The sequence below is a fragment of the Cuculus canorus genome, chromosome 5 (assembly GCF_017976375.1).
Source record: "Cuculus canorus isolate bCucCan1 chromosome 5, bCucCan1.pri, whole genome shotgun sequence".
In the NCBI taxonomy this organism is placed as follows: Eukaryota; Metazoa; Chordata; class Aves; order Cuculiformes; family Cuculidae; genus Cuculus; species Cuculus canorus.
Window position 1 is genome coordinate 25,958,587 of NC_071405.1, and position 24,847 is coordinate 25,983,433.

The 24,847-nt window shown below is 40.5% G+C and overlaps 1 protein-coding gene across 15 annotated transcripts in view; it reads left to right on the forward strand.

The window, feature by feature from the left end:
- Positions 1 to 24,377, forward strand: part of LOC104057757 (protein TUNAR) — a 171,233-nt gene extending 146,856 nt beyond the window's left edge. For 6 of the 15 annotated variants that reach the window (XR_008450073.1, XR_008450074.1, XR_008450075.1 and 3 more), the window contains 2 exons: positions 1,169 to 1,374; positions 17,217 to 17,347. Coding sequence is in view for 7 of the 15 variants with exons in the window: in XM_054068223.1 (XP_053924198.1) it covers positions 12,235 to 12,396; positions 17,217 to 17,402 (348 nt within the window). In the remaining 8 variants the exon portion in view is untranslated. Of the gene's footprint in view, positions 1 to 1,168; positions 1,375 to 10,594; positions 11,039 to 11,084; positions 12,401 to 17,216 lie in introns of those variants that run through there. The other 9 variants (XM_054068225.1, XM_054068227.1, XM_054068226.1 and 6 more) reach the window with 6 other exon arrangements.
- The last annotated feature ends 470 nt before the right edge of the window (positions 24,378 to 24,847 follow it).

Sequence of the window (24,847 nt, forward strand, 5' to 3'; positions counted from 1 at the left end):
TTCTCCTGTATAAATCTGCCATACGCTTTCTCTTCAGAAAAAAAATCTTCATGTCTTCCTCCTCTCTGTGTTGTTTGGAATGATTCTTGGTTTCTAACTTCCTGTGCTTCACTCAAGAACTGGCTGCAGTTCAGTCATCAGTCACTGTGCAGTTCTTGTGTGAATTATTAGAATGTGCTTGGCATCTGGAGATCTAAGGAATTTAAAAGTGGGGTTCAAATGTCAGACTGCAGCTGGAAAGGCTTCCGGAGATTTAGAGCTGGGTCTGTGGTCTGACCGAGGCAATGCCCATGTCAAACTAAACAGAGAAAGTCTCTGAATGACAAAAGGATATCCCCTGTCAGACCAGTGGCATGCACAAGGTAGTTTCCAGCTTCAGCATAAAAAAAGAGTGGTTAAGAGGGCGACACAAAGTGCCAGCCCTGGTAGGAGAATAAGGGCTAGATATGTTACCTGTGTCAGTGAATTTTGGGAGAAGACAAAGATTGATAGGATGAGCAAAATAGGACTTGGCTTGAATTCTAAATTTAGGCTTGTGTGAATGCAATTAATTAGCTGGGGAGTCTCTGGAGAAAAATTACTTCAAACAAAGAGAAATCTTTGAAAAAGATTGCTTCTGTATCAGGAGGAAATAGAGAGGAATTTAGTTTAAGGATGTTTTTCTGAATTATGTTAATTTTTACTTGTCAGGTATATTGTTTAACATAGAATTGACAAAACAGTGTCATTCTTAATGCTTTATTAATCTTCTTATTTAGCAAAATATGTATAATAAGAAAAAGAAAAAGGAAATCTACACATTCTCTTGGGGGGGGGGGGTTTGTGCCCCTCCTTGGAATCTCTAGAGCCATAGATCAATTGCTAGTGTTTAGTGACCTCGTGCCCAAGAGTGTAGGGCCTGTGGGTGGGTCTTCTATGGCTGGCACTTGTACTGTGCATAATCTAAGATGACATTGACCCTTGCAGCATTATGAGAATAATATTTTCAGCAGGATGAATTGTTCTTGAATATTTTCTTCAATGTATTGTTACATGCCCAAACATTTTTTTCATCTTGAGCGTATGTCCTACATTTCCTCTCTGCTCTTTTTGTTGCATGGTTTTGATTGTAGCCAACAGCAAAGGTCAAAAGACATTTTACTGTTTCTATTCCTATGTTTCTGCTCAGCTGAATTAAATTGTTGGTGCTGCAAAGTGACTTGTTAAAAAGCTTATGCTGCAAGACTGCAACCAGTATAAACTGAACTTGAGCTGTATCAGTTTAAACCGGGTGGTCCAGGGAGAAAATGCAGTCCGAAGAATAGGGTACTGGCCTGGAAACCAAGAAAAAAGTTCGGTTCTCTGGAGCTTCAATGGGCACCTTCATGAATTTAGGTAATGTTTTCCATCTTGCTCTGCCTCAGGTTTTCTGAATGGATGGTAGAATGGCACTGTATTTTAAAGCAGTTTGCACATTCAATTTTTCAATTACATAGCCTTATTCCTTTCACATCTTACATTAACCAGTACAACTGCCTGTTTATTTATGTTACAGATAGGTTCTGAGATACTAATATATAGTAACTAATATATAGTAATATATATATGATGTCATTGAATAGGTTAATTATGTTTACCAGTTTCACTAGGAGGTATCATTTCTCTGTCCAGAATTGAACCAGCAATGAGTTTTGCCCATCAAACAGCCTTTGATTTCTTTCCTACGTAGTGAAGTGAAAGCAGACTATTTTTTTAGGGTATGGATTATTCAGATCAGAACTTTCAAGATAACCTGAGATAATATTTAGTTGAGTCTTTTAAATTAGTCCTCAAATGGGCTTTGGTTGAGTTTGGCCCAAATGTCTTTTGTTGTTGTTTTGTTGTTTTTTTTTTTTTTCCTGAACCACAGATAATGTGAAAATGCAGGATTTTCATTTTTTTTCCTATATATTAAAATTTCCTTACGTGTTGTAAACTGCCAGTACCTGAATACCTCTTCTATGATTAGTGGTCATTTCCAAATTTTGCTTCATGAGTGAAAGTTCTTCCTCTCACCAGAGTTTGCAGATCATTGTTCCACTGCAGGCCTGCCATCTTCCATAGGTTTTAGGTAGTTCATAACCACAAGCCTTTTTTTTTAACTGGTATACTCATTGCTCACCTCATCCTACCACTCCTTGATGGTGCCTTACAGCATGAAAGGGGAAGAAATGGGTAAACATCTCTGTAGTAAACCATTTGGCTCTCAAAATATGAGTAGAGCCAAATGGATACTTCACAAATGCGAGAAAAATATCTTAAATGAGAAAGCATCAGTCCTTATGTCATGACACATGCTAGAATAGAAAACAAGTCTGCATGAACAATCTGAATATCTTGGTCAACAATACATGATAAATAAACACTTTGTTTTGAAAATTAATTTGAAGGACATTACTAGTCTTCTGTTTCTAGGCATGTTGCTATTCATTTACTTATCACACCAGTTCAGTGGGACTCAGTGCTTTCCCTGTGTGTTATAAAGATTCTGGGACTCACACACAATCATTTCCAATGACCTATTTTGCATAATTCAGATGCTATGAATATTTCAATTATTATTAGCAGCCTTTTTATTGCAAGTAATATTTTTAAAGAATCCATTCTATGTTAAAAAAAATCAGGGTTAAATTTAGCTCTCTGCTCTGGGAGCATAAACCCAGATTAGCTTTCCTTTTAACAGTAATTTCACTCAAAATTTTTTGAACAGAATTTGACTTGGTGTCTGTTCAAGAATAATGTGGGAATACATACATTCGTCTCCCTAAATCCTTAAGAAGAATTGCCAATATGCTACTGTGTATTCTTAATATAAGAAAGCAGCAAAATATTTTCAGGTTTGTGGCTATGGTCTTGGTATTATTCACATTTTATATGGGCATTGTTTTAAATTACTGGCACTACATTAGAGTCTGTCAAGATGCATCATATAAACAAATACAATTTACCATGACCTTGAGGCAGCATGATGGGTATGTTGCATTACATTAGCTATCAAAATATGTTCATTATATAGTACACTACCCACTGCAGAAAGAGAAAGAACATGGGTTGTTAGGCATACTGTACAGTTGGAAGACATGCAAATAATCCTCCAGATCTAAAGCCATATCATTTGTATCTTTTTAAAGAGAATAAGAATAAGCTATAGGAAGAAAAATGAATCCAAATGGCTTTGCTCCATATGCAAGTTGACTTCCTGTACTGAACAATGGGAACCTCTGAACATCAGGAAGCATGTTACTGTCAGGGTGACTGAGGGTGACTACATGGAATCTCCATTCTTGGAGATCTTGAAAAGCTCTCTGGACATGGTTCTGGACAACTGGATGTAGATTAATTTGCTTGAGCAGGAAGAGGGGTGGACCAAGTGACCTCTGGAGGTCCCTTCCAGCCTCAACCTCTGTGTTATCCGTGACTTGCAACAGTAAGCACTTGTTGCAGCAACGTGCCAGTGCACAGTGGTTAGGAAATTCAGCTCTTGCTGTTCTTCTTTCTTCACTGCCCATCCTGATGGCTTTGCCAGCACATTTGGTGAGTTAATCATGACCTTTTCGCTCCCAAATCCCATTTCTCTGCTGTGCCGTAGAACTCTGCCTTAAGCCATGGAGAGGAGAAGTGTCACCCAATTTGTGTTTTACCAAATGTGCTACTCTCTGCAAAGCCAGCTTGTTTACCCAGAAGTAAGAGGACCTGCCAGCTGTCCCACATGCCGTGCTTGCTCTGAGGACAAGCCAGAGGGACAGATGCTCCTGTGGATCTAGGGCTTGTCTCTCCTGGCTGTGCTGGGTTTGTGCAAACTGACCTTCAGCATCTCGCTTCAACCTACTGTTCTTTCCCCCTTCCTGTACTTTGTTCTGTTGTAATTTTATAAGCTGCTTGGGCTAGGTTTTGTTCTCACTATCTATGTCTGGTTTCTAGCCCAGACATCAGCAGGGGTTGCTGCATGCTGCTGCAATATAAATGACTAATGATGATGATAAAAGGTGTAGGAGTTGGTTGCCTGGAGTGTTATCCTACTTTGATAACTTTGTTTTAGAAACTAGCTTCTTTCTCAAATTATCAGATATTTTATCTTATTAGGTTTATTTAGGAATATTTTAAGAGTTGCAAGGGATTCTTGTCTTCCTCTATTATTGAAAGCTCATACCAGAACTTTGAAAGAGGCTTTGAAATTTTCAGAGTTTGGCTGGTGTTGCTGTCATGGTGCCAGAAGGCGTCAATGTGAATTGCAGGTTGTTGGCACCTGTAAGAGTCAGCTGCAACTCTGTCCTAAAAGAGACATTCAACGGGGAACTGCTCTATTTTTAAATTTGGGCTGATATAGGTAATAATTACACACAAAACAGTATGTGAAAAGAACATTATCAAGGTTGCACAGCTCAGCACTTGACGCTAAGAGATGCTGCAAGCAAAACTGTCTCTACTTCATTATTTTGCCACCTTGCACAGGTGCATCAGTCACAGACTATTTTCGCCCAGGATCCAAGCTTCACTTGGTGTGCATAATAGATGACACAGTTTGTGAGTTCAATACTTTATTTTCTTTCCACTGTTCAATGCATAGCTCAGACTCTGCTGTGCAGGCAAAATTATTTCCTGCTGTAGCAATCCAGGATGTTCCACTGTGAAGGTTCTTGTCACGTGCAAACATTGACTTATTTCCATTTATAGTGCCTTAATAGCAATTCTGAGTATCATTACTTCCTAGCAGAGCTGGTAACCTAAGGCAAAAAGATTTAGATTACAAGTATCCATGATTGTGGGTGCCCAGTATAATTTTTTAGAGTACTTGGCAGCACTGCAGCACCCATTGGCTTCCACTGCAGTGGCCAGTACTCACCCCTTTCAGATACTCAAGCCTTCAGTCCCAAGGCAGGCTCCCAGAAGTACAGAACAGGAGAGCATCTTAGGAAAGTGTGGTATGAATGAGTTGTGTTTCTCAGGGCAAAATCTCAGGCCTGCAGACAAAAGGCTGCCACTCCTCTTGTCAGAATCTCCTGCCACATTTTAAATTCTAAAAATAATAAAAAAAAGAAGAATCCTACAAGCAAAAACATTTTTCTCTCCTCTCCTATGGCAAATGCTCTGACTGAAGCTGGAATTTGATGGACAGAATAGTACTTAAATAAAACCTGCCTGAAAACACATGAACAGAAGGAGGCTGGGTTTTTCCTGGATCACCTTTAATTGTGGCATTTTTGGCTGGTCTTTGCAGATTAGTTACAAGAAAAAGCAAATGAATTTATTTTTGAAAAGCAAACTGAAAACTTTTACTGTTCAAATTTCCATATTGATAACCATAAATGTTATTTCAGCCTATTAAAGTATGGCAAAGATGGTCTGAGGTAACACAGTAATTAAATAAGAAAGAAATTACAATAGAGGTAATTTATTTATAAATCTGAGGACTTAAATGCTTTTTCAGATGCACAAGACCTTCTTCAGCACTAATATCAGGCCATCTCAGCTACAATAAAATTGCCTAAGCAGTGAAGGTATTTGAGTATTTAATAGAAAAAGTTGTTAGGCTTCTGTATTGGTAAAAAAATTATTCGTTTCCAAGCATCATTCCTGTAAACAGCAAAACTGAATTTTTCCCAGAAAATACTAACCCTGAGACAAATGACTGGCATGCATCATTTCAAATCAAATAGTTATTATTGTAAGAAGTTATTTAAAAACTGTACACAAGTTTCCCAAATTGGAAGGAGTCAGTTGGCTAGAATTATTTACAATGTCCCTTAATGTAGCTGTAATTAATTTTTTCAGTAAAGATATAATTGGAAGTCAAACATTCCAGAATGTTTTACCCACAAACTAGCTGTTCTTTTCTAGAGGAGCTTTAGTGTTATACCCCTCAGGGTTCTGGATGCTCTTCTAAAGCATGATTGTTTTGAAAGGAGAGGTCACTTCTGAGATAAAGGTAGTTAGATCCATTACGGGACAAAATATATTCTGGCCTTGGCTGAATTTAGAGATACTATAAAGCATAAAATCAAAACAAGTTTGTGTCACTTTTCCATCTCTTAACATTTTTATATGTCTTCTGAAGCAGCTCAGTTTCCGTTCCAATGTGCTGTGGTGAGGGCAGATCTTCAGATTGCTTATGACATAGGTCATGTGCCTTCTGGCAGATAACAGAGACCTGTCTTTCACTGAGACTTGGGTACTGTATTTTTTCCTTTACAGGGCTTCAACATATTTTTGCTCCTAAAAGAAAATCCTGGAGATGTCCTTGAAATAGAAAATGAGGTGCTGATATCTGGAATGATGAAAAGAGATACTTTAACATCTCATTCTTTCACATAGTTATGTCAACTAATCTTACTTTTATCTGGGCAAAAATGCAACTTTTAAGACTTTTATCAGGGCTATTTTTAACTGAATATACCAGCATCCAGGTGCACTTGCAGTAGTTTTTTTGTTGTTCTGCTTCTTTTAAGCTCAGGAAAGATAGGCAAAGGAATAAGAGAGAGAGGTCTGACTTCAAACTTTGAATCTTTATTCTATCATTATCTCTGCAGTGTGGGTGGGAGAGTTGTTAGCCTTCTTCTTTTTTTTTTCTTCAAATTGAAAGAGTACCTTCTACCAACCTTTAGATGTATAAATTATAAAATCTTCGGAGTAAGGACAATACATCTTCAGAGGACGTAGCATACAGGCTCCTCATTAATACCAGAAGAGTTTTTTGTCCTTTGTTGCTCCAAAACCCCCTTGTATAACTAGAAAAGTCAGAGAGAAAGGCAAGAAAGATAACCAAAAGCATGGAATGGCTTCTGTATGAGGAGCAACAAGACAGACTAGCATTTTTCAGTCTTGAAAAAAGATGACTAGAGGGATATGGTAAGAAACAAACCTATAAAGGGGCAGTGATCATGCATTGGTGGAGTTCAAGGTCCTGACAGATATGGGACAGGTGAGGTGTATAGTCAGCACCCGAGATTTTAGGAAAGCAAAATTCCAGCTCTTCAAGGAGTCAGTCAGTAGGAGCCTCTGGGATATGGTCCTCAGGGACAAGGGAGCAGAACAGAGCTGGCAGATATTTAGGGATGCTTTCCATAAAGCACAAGAGCACTCGGCCCGCAGGCGCAGAAAACTGGACAGGGAAAGGAAGAGACCGGCATGGCTGGAGTGAGATCTGCTGGTCAAATTGAAGAGTGAGAGTGAACTGCACAGGCAGTGGAAGCAGGGACAGGGAACCTGGAAAGAGTGTAGGGATGCTGCCTGGTTTTGGAGGGATGCGGTCAGAAAGACCAAGGTGCAGCTGGAGCTGGACTTGGCAAAGGAAGTGAAGACTAACAAGAAGTGCTTCTACTGGTATGTCAATCAGAAAAGGAAGGTTAAAGAAAGCGTACCCCCACTGATGGTTGAAAATGGTGACCTCATATCAACAGATGAGGAGAAGGCTGAGGTACTCAACAATGGTTTTGCCTTGTTCTTCACTGACAAACACCCTCCTCACCTTTTCGGGTGAATGGACAACAAGATGGGGATCAGGGGAGTATAACCCTTCTCACTGTTGGGGAAAATCAGGTTTGTGACCAACTGAAAAACCTGAACATAAGTAAGTCTATGGTACCTGATGAGATGCATCCCAGAGTCCTGAGGGAATTAGCTGATGTGGTGGCCAAGTCACTCTCCATGATATTTGAAAAGTCATGACAGTCAGGAGAAGTCCCTGGTGACTGGAAGAAGGGTAACATTGTGCCCATTTTTAAAAAGGGTAGAAAAGACAACCCTGGGAACTACTGACCTGTCAGCCTCACCGCTCTTCCTGGTGAGATCATGGAACAGATCCTCCAAGAAGCTATGCTAAAGCACATAGAGGACAGAGAGGTGATTAATGGCAGCCAGCATGGCTTCACCAAGGACAAGTCCTGCCTGACCAACCTAGTGGCTTTCTATGATGGGGTAACCACATCAGTGGGCACGGGAAAACCAACGGATGCAATCTGTCTGGACTTCTGTAAAGCCTTTGACACAGTCCCTCACAATATCCTTCTCTTTAAATTGGAGAGATATGGGTTTGATGGGTGGACTGTTCAGTGGATAAGGAATTGGTTGGATGGTTGTATTCAGAGAGTAGTGGTCAACAGCTCCTTGTCCAGAAGGAGATCCATGACAAGTGGTGTCTCTCAGGAGTCCATACTGGGACCAGTGCTGTTTAATGTTTTCATTGATGATCTAGACAATGAGATTGAGTGCAGCCTCAACAAGTTTGCAGATGACACCAAGCTGAGTTGTGCAGTTGTCACACCAGAAGGAGGGGATGTCATCCAGAGGGACCTGGATAAGCTGGAGAAGTGGGCCTATGTGAACATTATGAGGTTCAACAAGGCCAAGTACAACTTCCTGCACCTGAGTCAGGGCAATCCGCAGTTTCAGTACAGGATGGGGGATGATGTGACTGAGAGCAGCCCTGCAGAGAAGGACTTAGGGGATGCTGATTCATGAGAAGCTCAACATGAGCTGTCAATGTGCACTGGCAGCCCAGAAGGCCAACTGTATCCTGAGCTGCATCAAAAGCAGCATGGCCAGCAGGTTGGAGGAGGTGGTTCTCCCCCTCTGCCCCACTCTAGTGAGCCCTCACCTGAAGCATTGTTTCCAGTTCTGGAATCCTCAACATAAGAAGGATATAGAACTGTTAAAAAGGGTCCAGAGAAGGGCCATAAAGATGATCAGAGGGCTGGAGAACCTCTACTATGAGGACAAGCTGAGAGAGTTGGGGTTGTTCAGCCTGGAGAAGAGAAGGTTCCAAGGAGACCTTAGAGCAGCCTTCCATTACCTGAAGGGGACCTACAAGAAAGCTGGGGAGGGACTGTTTACAAGTGTACATACTGATAGGTTGGAGGGGAATGGTTTTAATTTAGAAGGAGGAAGATTCAAATTAGACATTAGAAAGAAACTCTTCACCATGAGGGTGGTGAGGCACTGGCACAGGTTGCCCAGAGAAGTTGTGGATGCTGCCTCACTGAAAGTGTTCAAGGCCAGGTTGGATGAGGCCTTGGGCAGCCTGGTCCAGTGGGAGGTGTCCCTGACTATAGTAGGGAGCTTGGAACTGGATGATCTTTAAGGTCCCTTCCAACCCAAACCATTCTATGATATTATGATTCTGCATTTTTACCCAAAGATGCTTCCCTCAGGGGAGGAAGTCCTTGACTTGCAGATTTCTGGACTCTAGGTAGGTTCAGTGGAGTAAGCATGACTATACACTTGTGCTGTTCATCTTTGACATCATCTAATGGCAAGGGGACACCTGGTCAGCTGGACTGTGGTTTGGCCGGTATTATGCCCATTAAAACCACAGTGTATTTGGCCCTTACTGGACATCTTATAAGGCAGCTCTGGCAAATCTCTATTGTGGTCAGCTCTTTCTGTCCCTTCCCCTCTGATGTGAAAGGAGCATCACTAAGACACAGAATAACTGTTCAGGGTTGATATCTATTTTTTTTTCTCCTTCCCTATTGCAGCTGCTTCTCTGGGGACAGGAGCCCCTTGGAGTCTGCAGGACAGGGCTCAGCAGACACCATATGAAGAGGGAGCCTAAAAGATCTGTTCCTCATCGTTGCGTCCACAATATGGAACTTGTATTTCTCAGCACTAACAGTTCATTGCAGCAGAGACATAAATAGTCTGAAAATGGAGCACACATATCATCAGTTATTTTTTTTTAGAATCAGTGTATTTGCACACACTGTAGAGAGAGGGATTCATGTGAACAAAATAAACACAGATCATGTCATCCTTCCTCTCTTCCTACTTATAGAGGGTATCAAGAGTTAATCTTAGGTATATTAGGAGGGAGAAAATACTCCTTTGACTAAAAAGACCTGAAAAGAAATACCGATTGTTGAAAAGAAGGAAAATGGCAAGTGCATGCTGCAGTACCAACCAAGTCAAATGCTTATGCTTCTGAACATTAGTACCAAGCAGCCAAGCACAGTGCTGTGTATCAGGAAAGTGGATTGTGAACACAAATTAGGCCACTCAGAACCAACAAGGATTCTATTGAAATTTCACCGCCATTTGGACCGAGCCAGAAAATTCATCATCTCTGTATTTGTGAAATTTGGAGTCTGAATCATAAATGTTTCCAGTTGTATATTAAATAGACTGCTCATTTTGATCAATAACTATTCCTCATAGTGTATCTCATGTCAAAGGGGAGAGGGCTATGGGTTAAAGGGTGACTTACTGTCATTTCATTTGGGATGGTTTCTTTCACAAACTAGGACTCGTGAAGCCTTATGAATTCTGGTATGCAAGACCGTACTATAGATGGAGGATCCAAAAGGTATTTGTGAGTCAATGAATAGCAGTGTCTGCACAAAGGGAGGTAAAGGAGAGCCTATAACAATAGCCTGGTATTTAGGGATCTTTATTCTGCTACAGATCATAGCTATGTTTCTAAGATACTTCTATTGAAAATATCTGGTCTTTTTATAAGAGAGCTTAGGTAATCTGAGCATCTCAGGGTTGTGCATGGTGCCATCGACATAAATGAGGGGAAGGAAGGCAAAACTGGCTGTAAGTCCTTTGCCTCCTCTGAGTTCCAGCTGCCTGCGGGACAAAATCAGCTGCCAGAACAAACTGGATAAGACCCATAGTAGGGAACAGGATGAGCCCTCTAATGCATTACCTACTTGAATTCTGCCCCCTCTGAATAACCTCTTTACTGCTGAGTGCTTCTCTTTATTCTAGAAGAGGTCTCACATTGCTGAGACCTTTGGAAATATCCTGGCTGTAGTGCTATAAATAGCCTGTATTTCCCACTGACTAAAACCTGCCAACATAGCAGCAGCTTGACGTGGGTTTATTTTCCTGCTTGAGGACTACATAAGTGCTTGTGTCTTCTCTCCACTGAGACATCTCTTCGCTTTAGGCACTGGTCTCTCTGCTCACTGCTAGAGAGTGTTATTGAACCTGGCTCACATCCTTGCTCTTTCTGAGTTTTTTTCTCTAATGAAACCCCTCTCCCTGGGCACCTCACCTTGTCTCCCCTCTCCTTTCTCTTATGGTAGGTCTCTGCTTTTCTCTGGTATTCTGATTTCTAACATATATTAGTTTCTGCTCACCTCATTTCTGCATTCCTCATAATCATACATAGTGCACACTGTCTGTGCGAGCTGCTGTGTATGAATGGGCTTTTAGTGAAGCTTTATATGACCTCAGAGCTTCTTTTGGATTTATCTTGCGTTTACATGGTGTCTTTGAGTTCCATGAAATCCCACTCTAAAAATGAATGCAGATGTGTGTCCCTACACGCACCAGTTTTTCTCTGAGCAGGATCTTGACTGATAGCTGACAGCACATTTTGTTAACAGAGTTTAGGAGAGCACTTACCTGGTGAAAATGGCACCAGGGTGGTAAGTGGATACAAAGTCATCACAGAAGTGAGAATATGCCAATGTAATCTGTAGACTACAGACTGCTAACGAGCACAAACTTGCGTGTTTGATAACTGTGCCTTCCTTCCACAGGCCAGTGGCAGCAGTGCGGTACCCATTTAACTGCCCTGGTCAGCATCTTGCCTGGGGGCTATCCGGGACTTGAGCTGAGCACCCAGCTTTCCCAAGTCTGCACTTTGAGGCAAATGAGGTTAAAAGAACTTGTTAGGCATAAAGGAGCAAAACTCCCTTTGGCTGTGATGTGAGGTTAAATCCTCGAGGAGCCTCTCCTCCCTGCTTGGTAATTCGAGCATTTATTTGTGAGATAAGGGAAAGTGTCAGCTCCAGCAGCACCTGAACTCACACTCTGTTTTGTATGATTTCTGTGCCCTCTTCAGTTTGCTAATCAAAACAAGTTTCCACTGTGTGTTTCTTATCCCCAGAGGGTGGAACTATACTCAGAAAATTAAAGCTCTCTTATCTCTTAATGTGTCATCACAACTAATAGCCTGGGGACTGTAAACAAGTTTAAATATCAAAACCACGTGGCTGATGATTGTCTGTGATTGTGGATTAAGAATACAAAATTTGTGCTAGCTGATATTGAAGCTAGATTGAATAAGAGGAGGCAGATCCACAGCCAGTATAAACAGAGGTATCTCCCCTGAATTTAGGGGAGGACAGTTGCTTTGCACTAGTTGAGCAACTGACCCTGGCAGCTTTTCAGAAGTGTTCGTTCTTGTTTTTCAAAGCGTCAGATAATACCTGACAGCACGTGCTGATCAGGAGGAGTGCTCCCAGCAGAGCCCAGTCTGTCCTCCCCTCCATGACTTCCCACGAATTCGACTTTGGCTGCCTGCACACTCCACTCAGCCTCTTTGGTAACCTCATAAATAATGACTTAGAAGAGAAAGGATTTAAAATTACAAAACTTTTTCAAGAGCAAGTCAAGGTGCCAGCACATCCAAAAGCTGACAGATATGTCGAGGCAGGTACTCTGTGAGATATGTGCTTTGTATCTTCAATGTGACAAACATACTGCTGTAAATTCACAAACGTGCACTTGCTGTTGCCTTTTCCAAAGCCCTGCCACTAAGCCGTCACCTTTAGCTCAATCACTGCTCACTGCTGAGTGTAAAGAGATGAGTGGGGATTATCTCCTTTTGCTAGAAATGCTTTGCCTAGTTCGCTGGTCTGTTTGCAAAGACAGTGATGCACAACAGGTCCCATAGACTTGGGGAGGTATTAGTGGATGTGTTTTGTAACACCATTGGATTTGAAATTTTTCATGTTAGCAGCTCCCTCTTTTGAAAGTATTTGTGGGGCCTCACTCTTGTTATGGCTCATTTTCTGACATAGTCTGGGCAGTTCTTCAAAGAATCCTATGAATGAGAAACTGAGGCAGAGAACATAAATAGTGCAAGGAGTGTCCTAACCACTGAACTATCCTTTTCTCCACTGTGCAATGCAGACTACAGGGATTATATATATTTTTAATGGATAGCTTTTCAGAATACATGTCTTTTCAAAAAGCTGATGTTAGGTTAATGATGACTCTTATAAAATGAAGTACGAAACATTAATTTTGGTAGCAGCAAACTGCTTTCATAATGAAGTAGTAGTTAAATAAGAAGGATAGTTATTAAAAAACTAGTAAATCTAGTGCTCTCTCTCTTCTATCTCAGCAGTTCCATCAGCAGTTCTGGGTAAGGAAAATGAAAATTTCTGATAATCATTAAGTCCCACCAGAAAAATAGAAAGGGAGCAATGTGTCATAAGAATCTTAAAAATGTGAAACAATGTCAAATAAATGAAATCAGTTTCAAGAAGAGAATAATAAAGGCTGTAAAAAGGTACCTAGAAAGCCAGAAGACTTTTCTATTTTCTTAGTTGGGGTAATTGTACTAAACTGACAGCAAATATTTTCCCTGTAGCAAAATATACCCACAAGTTCCAGCCAGCCAAAATTCTGCTCTGAGCATGAGATCTATGAAAGTTAAACACTTGAGTCTGCCATTAGGAGAGTGCTCCTTTTCTCCCAAGGTCAGTTCTTAAATGTAGAGAAGTAATTTTGATTTTGGTCTCCTCACAGTTCAAAGTCAATGCTTACCTTGATTTCAAGAGTGCTATATTTGGCAAAGTACTAATATAATTGTATTTGGTCCTAGTCTTGTCCTATTTGAATGTTAAGTGCCACTCAATACCACGCCCACTGTGCTCTCTCTCTCTCTCTTCATAGTTTAGGTGATGCATAAAATAGCATACCATGAGGACACACTTGAGCAGTCCCTCCAGAAAAACTGACTGCGCCTGTGTCCACACTACAAGTGTTTTGAGGGTTTTCATTCAGACCAGCTTTTGTCTGGACCTCTGCTCCCATGGACTGAAATTTCTGTTTTTGTTTTTATAGCACATGAAGAGCTCCTGGAGCACATTTTTGGGCTTAGTTTAATCCAAAAAGCATGCAAATCAGACAGTCCCAGGCTACGTCATAGCGTGAGCCAAATACAGCACATGGGCATGGCTGGAGCAACAGAAATGACCTCCAACAAATTACTCTGTGCATCAATCTACGTATAAATTCTCAGCTGCTGTTACCTCCTTGTTGTTCCTTCATGTTCATCATGGCCTTGGTCACCAGCTTCTCCATGCATATTTCACTTCATCACACTGAGGACCTTCGCCCTCAGTCAACGTCCCTTAGTGGGACAAAAATAATCTGGCAGTCTGAATAATGTTTGCGGGGTTTGGTTTTCAAAATACTAAGTAATTAGAACTTGCAAAGAAGAGAAGTTATTGTACAACCTCAGATCAAAGATGGTGCAAGGCAGGGACCCCCTTCTCTCCCAGTAACCAGTAATGAGTGCCTGGGAAAAAATTTAAAAACAAGGCAAGGATGTGGTGGTACTTCTCCAGAATACTTTCTTAGCTTCCAAAAATTTCACAACTCAAGCGCTTCCTAAGCCAAAGGCTTTGTCTTTATATGTAACAGCCTTTGATACTTTTTTTTTCTTTTGTGAATTATTTAGCTGCTTCTTAGATTTATGTTAATTTTATTACCTAGTGTCCTGCAGGAAAGAGTTTGACACTAACTTCATGCTGTATCATTTGAATTTATTAAGAAAAGACTGGGGATGTTCATTAGAGAGGTTTAGGTACCCCATGCTGCCTCTGCTCAGATTAATCCTAGAGAAAGGATTGTCTAGCACATGTGGTGCAGAGTCACCGTGCTGAAGTCAAGACTGTCAGTGGATGCAGCGCATGTTCAAATCCTCCCCTGCTGAGGCTCTGCACTACTCTGTGTGGGTTTATGTTGATAGGAATGGGAAACTCTGCCCAAACCGTGGGAAGCAGAGAGAGCCATCATACCTTCTCTGTCTTTTTTCAGACCCAGAAGGATTTGTCCCACAAGATGCTTGAGTATGACCGTATCTCTGTGGGAACCAGAGTGCTGAATCAAGAGCACTTGGCTCTTGTGGCAACCAACCAGCAGAGACTTTACCTTCCTCTCACTCCTTATATTCCAGGCCTGGGATTTTATCGGACTGTATTTGTGATCCCACTTGGTTTTTCAAATAAACTGTGAAATGCAAACTTTTGGCCAGAGGAGAAACCTCCGGGTTACTGAAGGGGAAGAGAACATGATACCCAATGACTCATGGCTTTGTGCATGAATTAATGGCTGCATGTCATAGCTTGGGATGTTGTTATGTGGTCTGATGCCACATGGAGAGTATGTGCTTTGGTTGTGAGGTTAAAGTAAATAGCTTTGGTTGGAATTCTGTGGCTTTCCAGAGCCAATTTGCTTGTTAAGATATCACTGACTGCATGGAGGCACCCACCAGATGCAAAGCTGAACCAGACCCTCCTCTGGACACCAGCCAGTGGCAAATATGATGAAGCTTTTCTGCTGCTAGAAGAGATAGATACTGCAGGAGGAGTTGCAGGTGGCTGTGGCTGGAGTATCAGTGGGGATTAGGAAGGTTTTGAGGGCAGAAAGGGAACCTGGAAGGGGGAAGCAGGAGCCAGTGTGCCCTGGAGGTACCTGGTGCCTTTGCAGCTTTGCTCTCCTGGACAGATTACCCAAAAACTTGCTGGATGAGCACGCTCTGATGTCTGAAGCAGTATGCATCTGCCCAGTGCCCCCTGCTCCTGCTGACTTATGTCTGCCTTGGGCACCCTCAGGTTACTGCCAGCTTTGTTCTTGTTTTCCGCTGAATCACTTGGTGATGCTAAGGCAAAACACATAAATGCTAATGTAAGTATAAAGGTTAGTGGCACCTCCACATATCCCCACTTCTGCCTTACTCACCACTATTGCTTATATCTGGTGGGATTCAACCACAATGCCCTTTCTAGGAAGATGCTAACAGTTACTCACTGTCTTATATAAGAGCAACAAATACACGTTGTTTTATCTGGATTCTCTATTTTTCTCTTCAGTGTCTTCATTGCAGTATTTCACCTCTCCCACTCCTTTCCATTATTTAGGTACTCAGGTCACTGCTCGGCAGCTGTGCAGCCCTGGAGCTCAGTGGAGCTACAGGTCAGGGCTCCCCTCTGGTAAAATCTGCTTTCGGGGGACAGGTGCCCATGCAGGAGTTATCCATTTCTTAGGAGCCCTCCCCACCACGTACATCCACACTGCATGGGATCTGGTGGTTTAACTCTCTGAGTTAGCAGCGGGAGGAATGAGGGAAGTGCCTGTACCCCTTTCTCCTCCAACTAAAGCCCTCCGATAGGCAGGAGGCGTTGGGCAGCATTTTTCTGCTATATCCTACCACTGCTTCCTGCAACAGAAAGGTCACGGGACATGGTTTGCAGCTTAGGGGACAACAGCAGGGCATTGCCTAAACCCAGCTGCTGGCAGTGCAGTTGACTTTGGGAAACTAGCCAGCCTTTTTCAGTTTTCTGTGGTGCTCTGTTTTGTCTGTGAGATCAGAATTAGCAGTGTTGGATAAGCACAAAAAATAGACTGTATCTACCTCTAATTTGAACAATCAGATGGTTACCCAGGTCTCAGCACCTGGCTGGAAGACCAAGAGAGCTTCTTTGTCTGTGGTTCCAGCAGTGCTGCGCATCAGGGCTAGTCTTGCACTTGAAGAACCATCTTTTTTTAAGCAGTTCAGGGGACTGGGACTGATGCTTGGGAAATGTCTGTATCCTCCCTGCAGGCAGATCAATACATTTCAGCTCACTGCACTGCAAGTAACTTTTCGTTGTACATTAAGAATGAGGAAAATAAAAGCCAAGATGGATGTTATTTTGGTTTTGCTTTTATTTTGAATTATTTATTAGGAAGTCATTGCTGTCTTCCTTCTTGTCATGAGATGCCTTTGTCTTTGGTGGTTTCCTATTGAAAAGAAATGAGATCTTCCCAGTTTTATTTCCATCTTCCACTTGCTTCTTGGTACTGAAGTGTAAATCTAGGTTCTCTGCAACTTGACAAGATGATCTCACGCAGTCCTAATGCAGGCAAAGTCCCCACTGGGGCTGGTGGAGTGAAACCCCATTGATACATTTCTAACCAGTTTTATAATGGCATTGCAGATTAATTATATGTGTTACGAATGATTGCTGGCACATAAGCAGAGAGTAATATTGAGGACTATAAGTAATTTACAGACTAGCTGAACTATCATTTTAATTAGGCATTTACTAAATAGTAAAATTATTCATTCTTTTTAAGTGAATACTTAATATGACATGTTATGGGGCAAAAAAAAATAAGCAGTAGGCTCCACTGTTAATAGGAACTTAGAAACCCAAACTAACAATCCCTTTTGATGTTTTTCTTCCTAAATCTAGGTTATCCTTAAAGGAAGGATAAAGAAACTGGCCACCAAGATGGTAATCACTAGTGGAAATGAAGAAGATAAAGGCAGTCAAGAAAAGGAAAGCAAAGAAGAAACCATCTTGGCAATGCTTGGAATTATTGGGACAATTCTGAACCTCATCGTGATAATTTTTGTGTATATTTACACAACGTTGTAAATACGAAGGCATGCAAATAGACCTGATAAAACAACCATTAAGAGTGACGACAAACATTGCAGACTATTGACAAGTTGTTTAATCAGAATTGACTGTGTATTATATTAACACATCATAAAAGTACTGCCTGCAGGCAGCAAAGGCTGAAGCACAATTAATTTAACAAGACTTTTTCACACAGTAAAAAGCTTAACTCTTTTGTCCTGCCCTCTTCCTTTTGGTTTGGTTTTTGTTTTGGGGGAAAATGACTGTGATTATGTAAGTTGTATCCACCAGGGTATGTTGTTTTAACACGATTTAAAAAAAAAAAAAAGAGGAAGAGGAAAGAAAGAAACTGTACACTATAAACAATTAGAGATGTATACTGTATACTCACGGAGATTGAACTCAAAGATAGCATCATATCACAGATCACATGTCTGTTAGGTCAAATGATTTTTTCCTCTAGATTTTTGCTTTTACTTACATTGAATCTGACAAGGTTTTTATTTAGAATGAACATATGGTGCAATCATAAAAAAAACAATTCCATTGAGCAAGGTCTGCCTAAACCTGATAAAATGTTGGGAGAAATACATTACATGGTTATTCTTCCTTTTTCATTTGCTTAGCATCTGTGTCTGTTCATACTAATGTTTATAAATATATATTTTTAATAAATGTGCTATATTTTTAGCATGAACCAAATATTTGGAGATGCTTGTATTCATGCAGCTAAATTCTGTTTGATGAAGTGCCCTTTTTGACAATGGATGTTATTTTTCTCAACAATTATACAGCAGTCTTGTTTGTAGCCCTCTCACTGTAGTCTGAAGCAAGCTCACATCATGCTCATATGCATGACTTGAAGTTGGAATGTCAGCTGAAAAGCATTGCTGCTTAATATGGGAAATAGCAAAACATTGTAAGGTGACCTTTGCAGACGGGTTGCAGAAAGAAGGCTCTATTTATAGTTTAAAAAAAAAAAAAAAAGTAAATGAAAAAATATTGAGGCATCACAGAAAATGTTACAAAATTCACAGAATTTGTGGCTCTCAGAATCTAGTCACACTCTCTTCTTATATTGAGAGAAGCAAGAAGAGGTTTATGCAATTGAAAAAAAGACGTTTAAAGAGCCTGTAGTGAGGGGCTTAAGTGAAATCCAGACTGTAAATACGAAGTATATTTTAAATGTGAGGATAATTAACCCTTTACATTTCTATGATTTGTACTTTAACTGAAGTTGGTGCAGTGAAATTTTCTGACTTGTGTTTTTGGCAGGAATGTACAATGACGATCACCATTTTTCTCCAGAGTTCAGTACCTATAAATATATGAAGCATTAAAAATATGAGACCTCAATTCTGCCTCAAGCTGCCTAAGTACATTTCCCATTAACTCTGACATATCGTCTTAAAAAATAGGTCAATTAATTGTTTACTGACTTGTAGTTTGAATTGCATCCTCGTATGCACAAGGCAGATTGCCACTGAAGTCAGCTGGAGCTGTAAGAAGTTTGTTCCTAGAGTCTCATTGATTTTAGTGATCAGTCCTGTCTCTCTAGAATCAATAATCAGCTTTTCACTGGTTTCCAGGGGCTACGGCTGGTCACAGAAATACAGAATTTCATTGCAGGATATAAAAGCAAGCTCATAAAACCCCGAGAGGCACCTCTCGTAAACAGATGTGTTTAGTCTCTTGTGGTATTGCACATTCAAACAAAACCATTAGAAGGGAAAAGGTCAGTAAATAAATTAAAATGAAATCCAGTGAAGACTGAAAAAAAAAAAATCTCTTGTTAATGTAAACATGACAGGGTAAAAGAGGTGAGAAAATGAGCAGAAATTTGAACACACAGAGAACGTCACAGAAAGAGGCTGCCAAGCACGCCAGGGTGGTTGAGGAAACATTTGTGTTTGGACAGTGCTGGTAGAGCTGCAGGTCTCAGGGAGGGAGAAGAAGAAGCATTAGTGGCACTGTTCATTGCAACTGACTAAGGCTGATCTTGTTTTTTAATTTATCATTATTTATTCATAATTCTAAGGAATTAGCAAACTCGTCTTTTTGATCATCCTGAAAGAGAAAGAAAAAAGTCTAAAATATGTGTGCCTCCTTTCTTCTTCTTTTTTTCTTCTGGTTAAACCGCTGATGATCACACCATGTGGCGATGGCATTGGCACTCATGTCCCAAAGCCTACCTGCAGATACTCCAGACACCTGGCTAACCCCAGCCTGCCTCTTGTGCTAGCTGGATCCTCTCTGCAGCTGTTTCTCTCAAACCTCTCCTCCTCCTTCTTCATCAAACACCAAAGCAACCTGCCTGAGGCTTGTACTCATCCTCTAAAGGGGAAAGAGCAGTGTCTGAGTCAAGAAATGAGCTATGACGCCTGATGTTTCATTGCCTCTCTCTGTGCATCAGATGATAATACCTGTCATCTTCTCATGGGCATGAAGATGTTTAATGAATGAAATTTCATTAAGTAAATGTATTAATATTACCAATTAAAGCTCTATGTGTCTAAACAACACATAACTTCACCACCTCTCTGAAGTAAAGTAGCAGCTTCACTGCTTATCACAATTGCACTACTTCAGACATGGATCAGCACCTTCACCGAAATTGGTAGTGCAAATAGCCCTAACATGCTTAAACTGAACTGGTGGGTCAAAAGACTAAGACCTGTGTGTTTACTCTACCTCTCCCAACAGAAGATCCTTTGAGGGAAGAGTTTCCAGCTGTGAGTGTGCTTTACTTTGCCCATTAGTCTTAGTGTTGTCAGCAGCCGTGTGCTGTATGCTTTGCCACCGGGCTTTTATTGCACCCTGCAATAGGAAGAAAGGTTTATTGCATTCCATTAAAAGTTTAACACTTAATATTTTAATTTTACAAGTTTCTGTTCACAGATAGTTCTGGAAATATCTTGGGGCAAGTACTTCTTAAGTAAATTCATTAAGTATTCATTTAAATAAAAATGAAGAGCTTCCTTTGAGGTCAATTTCTTTACCTTTTATTTGGTATTCATGAACACTGATATGGGAAAAGTATGTTTTCAAGTATGACTGTGGAAGGGAAATGTTTTATACAAAGATCTGAAAGTGTGCCTACCCAGACTGCTGCATGCAGGCCTGCTATCAGCTGAATACCAGCTGGAGTCAAATTACCCTCATGCTTTTTTATGTGAGCAGTTTTCAGCATCCACCTATAAGAGATATTCAACTAGGTAACATATATGTCATGCATTCCTTATATTCAGTAATTGCAGTATAAATAGTTGAATAAAAATTCTCATTCCAGGTGCTGAATGGTAAATCTGTTTTGTCAAGCAAAAAGCTGATCATCTCATTTTTGGCTTGACTTGTAGGTAATGCAAATAGTTTCTGAAGTAAATTTTTTAAAATAAAATATTATTCCATTAGTGACAGGAACTTTCATGTTTGTATTTGAATATTTTAATAAGATATGAAAACATCACCTTTTTCTTCCATGAACTAAGAATACCATTGCATTGTTAAATTACCCTATGTAGTTTGAGGGTTTGTGTTACGGAAATGAAAAATGTTTTCCTGAGGTGACAGGAAGGTGACATTCCCCTCACTAGTCTCTGGTGTGTTGTCTAGTGGGTACAGAAGACTTTCAAGAAAGAAGATAAAACTATTTAAATCATGTCATGCACAACAAAGTGAGAAGAAAGAAGAAAGGCAGGCTATAGCTCTGATCTCTGGTTCCTACAGCTGCCACTGAGAATTAATCATCTCATGAATCATGTCTTCACACACAAATACATCTTCTTCTGTGCTGGCTGACAGGGCAGTCTTTTCAATTATGTACCTTTTGCTCCTTCATCTTGCACCTCTGCAGCAACATGCGGCTCGTCGCACCTTAGGACAGGTTTTACATGTGCCTAGCCTGGAAGGCTTTGGAAGTTGCTGTTTTTGGTATATTGTGGAGTAAAGGTCTACTATGGGGCAGAGTTTTACTATTTTAAGGACAGAGATTAATCATCTTCATGTTATTGTCTGTTATTCTAGGGAACACTGTGATGGCTGAATTCCCAGACCCATCCCTCCCCTGGCCCACCAGTAAAATTTGATTCAGTAAACATTCAAGTACACAAAAGTTTCAGTTACATTGTGATAAAGCTTTAGTATGAAGCATTGCTTGAGTCCAAGTGTCTTATATTTCCATTTAATCTATACCCTGAAGCTCACCCCAAGTGCCCCAAGGTCTCATCCATGTCAGGAGGTGTCATCGTGTCTGAGTGAGAATTGATATTTCAGAGTGCTTTGTGGCAAAAGCAGAGAATTTGTCCCAGAGAAGGGAATGGGAATAAAATGTATCTGAATTAAAACTCCAGGGAAGTAGCACTGCAGGATTTTCTAAATAAATGGCTTGAAGTTTGGCTGAAGTACTTTGTTTCTGGCAAGCCAGTATTTTGGAGTAAAAATATTATGGTTCCTTGTAAAGTTTCTGGAAGAAATATATTTAACCGAAAGAAAGAACCTCATTGAAAATGTTTCAGCAGCAATAATTTCCAGCAGCAATAATTTCCAGCAGCAACCTTCCAAAGAAAACATTGACCAGGCCTCTGAGTGGCTGGCTTGCTTCCTAACAGTACGTTTTGGCAGCTCAGAAGCACACTGCACATATATGTAAGCACCTCATATTTACTGAGAGGCTTTGTCATCTTTGGAGCAGAATGCCCAGATTTACAAAGATTTACATATGTAAGGGATAGTATATTAGGCAGTCAACAACAACAACAAAAAAATGCTGTTCACTTCTATTTCCAGTAGAGACCCTGCAGACACCCTGCAGAACCTGCACTACTTCCATGTCTAGCTGTGCATTTTGGAGGCTCTTCCCAAAGGGTCTTATAAGTTCAGTGTAGCTTTCCTTCCTCATCACTGATCCAAGAGAAACAAAACCTGTTCAGCTTGGAAACCTCCATGCCAAACTGAAATCTCACATGCATCCATATGCATTTGTCTGCACACGAACCGTCTGGAATCCGATAAGACTCTTCTTGTCTTAAGCATTAGGTTTGCTTATTTGCGTTTCCCCTGGGGACTCAGATGGCTGAAAAGCACCTAACTGTTCCCAATGATAGAACTTTACATAATGTAGTGTAGGCAGGAAAAGGTAGTCAGTGGTTTTCTTTGCATCCAGTACGCGTTGTTAGCAGCATTTTTATAATAACTTGATAGTGATAACATTATTTCTGGAGCCCAAAGGAATTCTGTGGGACAAAGATTCAGCACTTGGAGTTGTACATTTTCAAACAAATGTCAGAGAAGCATATGAAATGTTTGCATTAACTAAAAGAAGACAATATCAGACATACAAATTTTCATCAGACTCAAACTCAAAAGTGAGGCCACACAGCTACCATTCTTAGACCCCTGCTGACACTGCAAAATACATACCAAGCCATAATTTAGATGCTCACTCTTCTAAGACTACACATGTACAGTACTCAGACTAAGAGGCTAAGTTCCTTTACAGTCAATATGCGTATGAATATGTATTTGCAGCTATGGGGCATTAGCTGACAATTAGCTGTCAATTCAGCTATAGAAACAAAGCAGCTAAGCAGACAGGGAAAAATACTGAATTTCCTGTACAATGAGCTATTTCTCTTTGCCTCATTGACCTTATTTTTAGTTGATCTGTTTTAGACTGTGTGATTGATGAGGATGACGCTAGAGTCTGTCTAATATAACAAATGAAAGAATCAAAACAGTGGAGGAATATTCAGTCTACATCTCCCATCAGAACCTAGGCATTTCCCTAAACTACTTCAAGAAAATCTCAGTGCTGAATGTTTTACATTTTCCTTTATATGATTCAGCATCAGCCAATGCACTAACTCAATAGTAGCTTTATCACATTTTTATTTCATTGTATAATAATATTTACGTACAGTTTTACTGAGCTGTGCAAACACTAGCAAATGGATTTTGCATCCTTTGCTGCTTTTTAAGTTTTACAAGCCTCTTTCTAGTATATACAGATCTCTGGTTTTAAAGGCCAAGAGGAGAAACACAACTGCAACCATAGAGCAACATACAATTATACAAACTTCACTACAGGTTTAGACAGGAAGTGTATGGCCTTTTACACAAAACTTATTTCTTGAGCCTGTCCCTGTGGCCAGCCCCAAGTGACCTGGATACTGTGCTGAGTATGACAAGCCTACAAGATTAGGTTCTTTTGATATTAGAAAAAAAGAGTTCATCTGTCAAACTCCTTGAAGCAGTGCATTGCACCATATTTGCGATTTACAGAGCAAACCGAAAAATGCGATGACCAGAGATGGTGTGAAGGGTGACCTTCCCCTGTGGCACAGCAGCCCTCAGTGCACCCTGACAGATCCAGTGCCCTTTATACTTGATGAAAGGTAATAATAGCCAGGCAATTAATTTCTGAAAGTTTGAAATATCACCATTAATAATGTGCCTAGTTCCATTGGTGCAAAGACATACAATAACACCAGAGCTATTAGCAAGGCAGTAGCCGAACACTAGCATCACTTGACATGGAAACCTCACTATTGTGGGTAGGTGTTTTAACACCCAGACTTGGGGCTTTCCTCCTGCTGCTGTGGCCTCTTGTTATCAGAGATGCTGAGAAAATGCTTTTTCTATCCACTGAGCATTTTTTATTTTTTGAAATGTTATTTGATCTGAGCTGAAGCAAAACCCTCAGCAGTCAGAGATTGTCACAGAAAGTCATTTAGAAAGAATCGTTTGTTATAATTTGGTTTGATATGTTTTAAAATGCTTTGGTTTGGCAGTTTCCCTTTTCTTAATAGAAAATTAATTTCAGACTCAAAAGTTGTTTCAGACTAAAATCTAAACTAAGTTGCAACAAGCTGTAATTCTTTGCCTACCTTATTCCTGAATTAATTTTCATTGACATCAAAGAAATTTGGTGGAGAAAATAACCAAATCCTTTTATCAAATTATCATCTTCTCACTGAAAACTACCTGGATTACAATGTGCAGACTGACTCTTTCGGTCATTAGTAGTCCTTGTGTGTGTGGTAGAAAGTATCAAATAAAGATTTCTGACCCACTTTGATTTCTTCAGTTATGTTTTCCCATTTCTCCACTTACTTAAACAAAGATCTTTCAGGGTCAGCAACAAACCCCACAACTATTGTTCTTTAACCCCAGCTTCATGGTATCCTCCCTGAGGTGGCCATCCCCTACATATGGAGTCCAAAATAGCATCCAGGCAGCTGGAGCCCTCAGGCCTGCATCCTCCCCAGCGCTGGTCCACCCCAGGGATGCTGACGCATGGAAAGAAAACTGTTCAGCAATAGGGAATGCTGACTGACAAAGGCTGAGACTTGGCTTGTAAAACTTGCTAGGCATATCAGCGGAGTATTCAGCAATTAATGCTTCTTTTTGTTTGGTTGGGTTTTGGGGTTTTTTTTTGGTCATTCATAAATCTTTGGTAAACT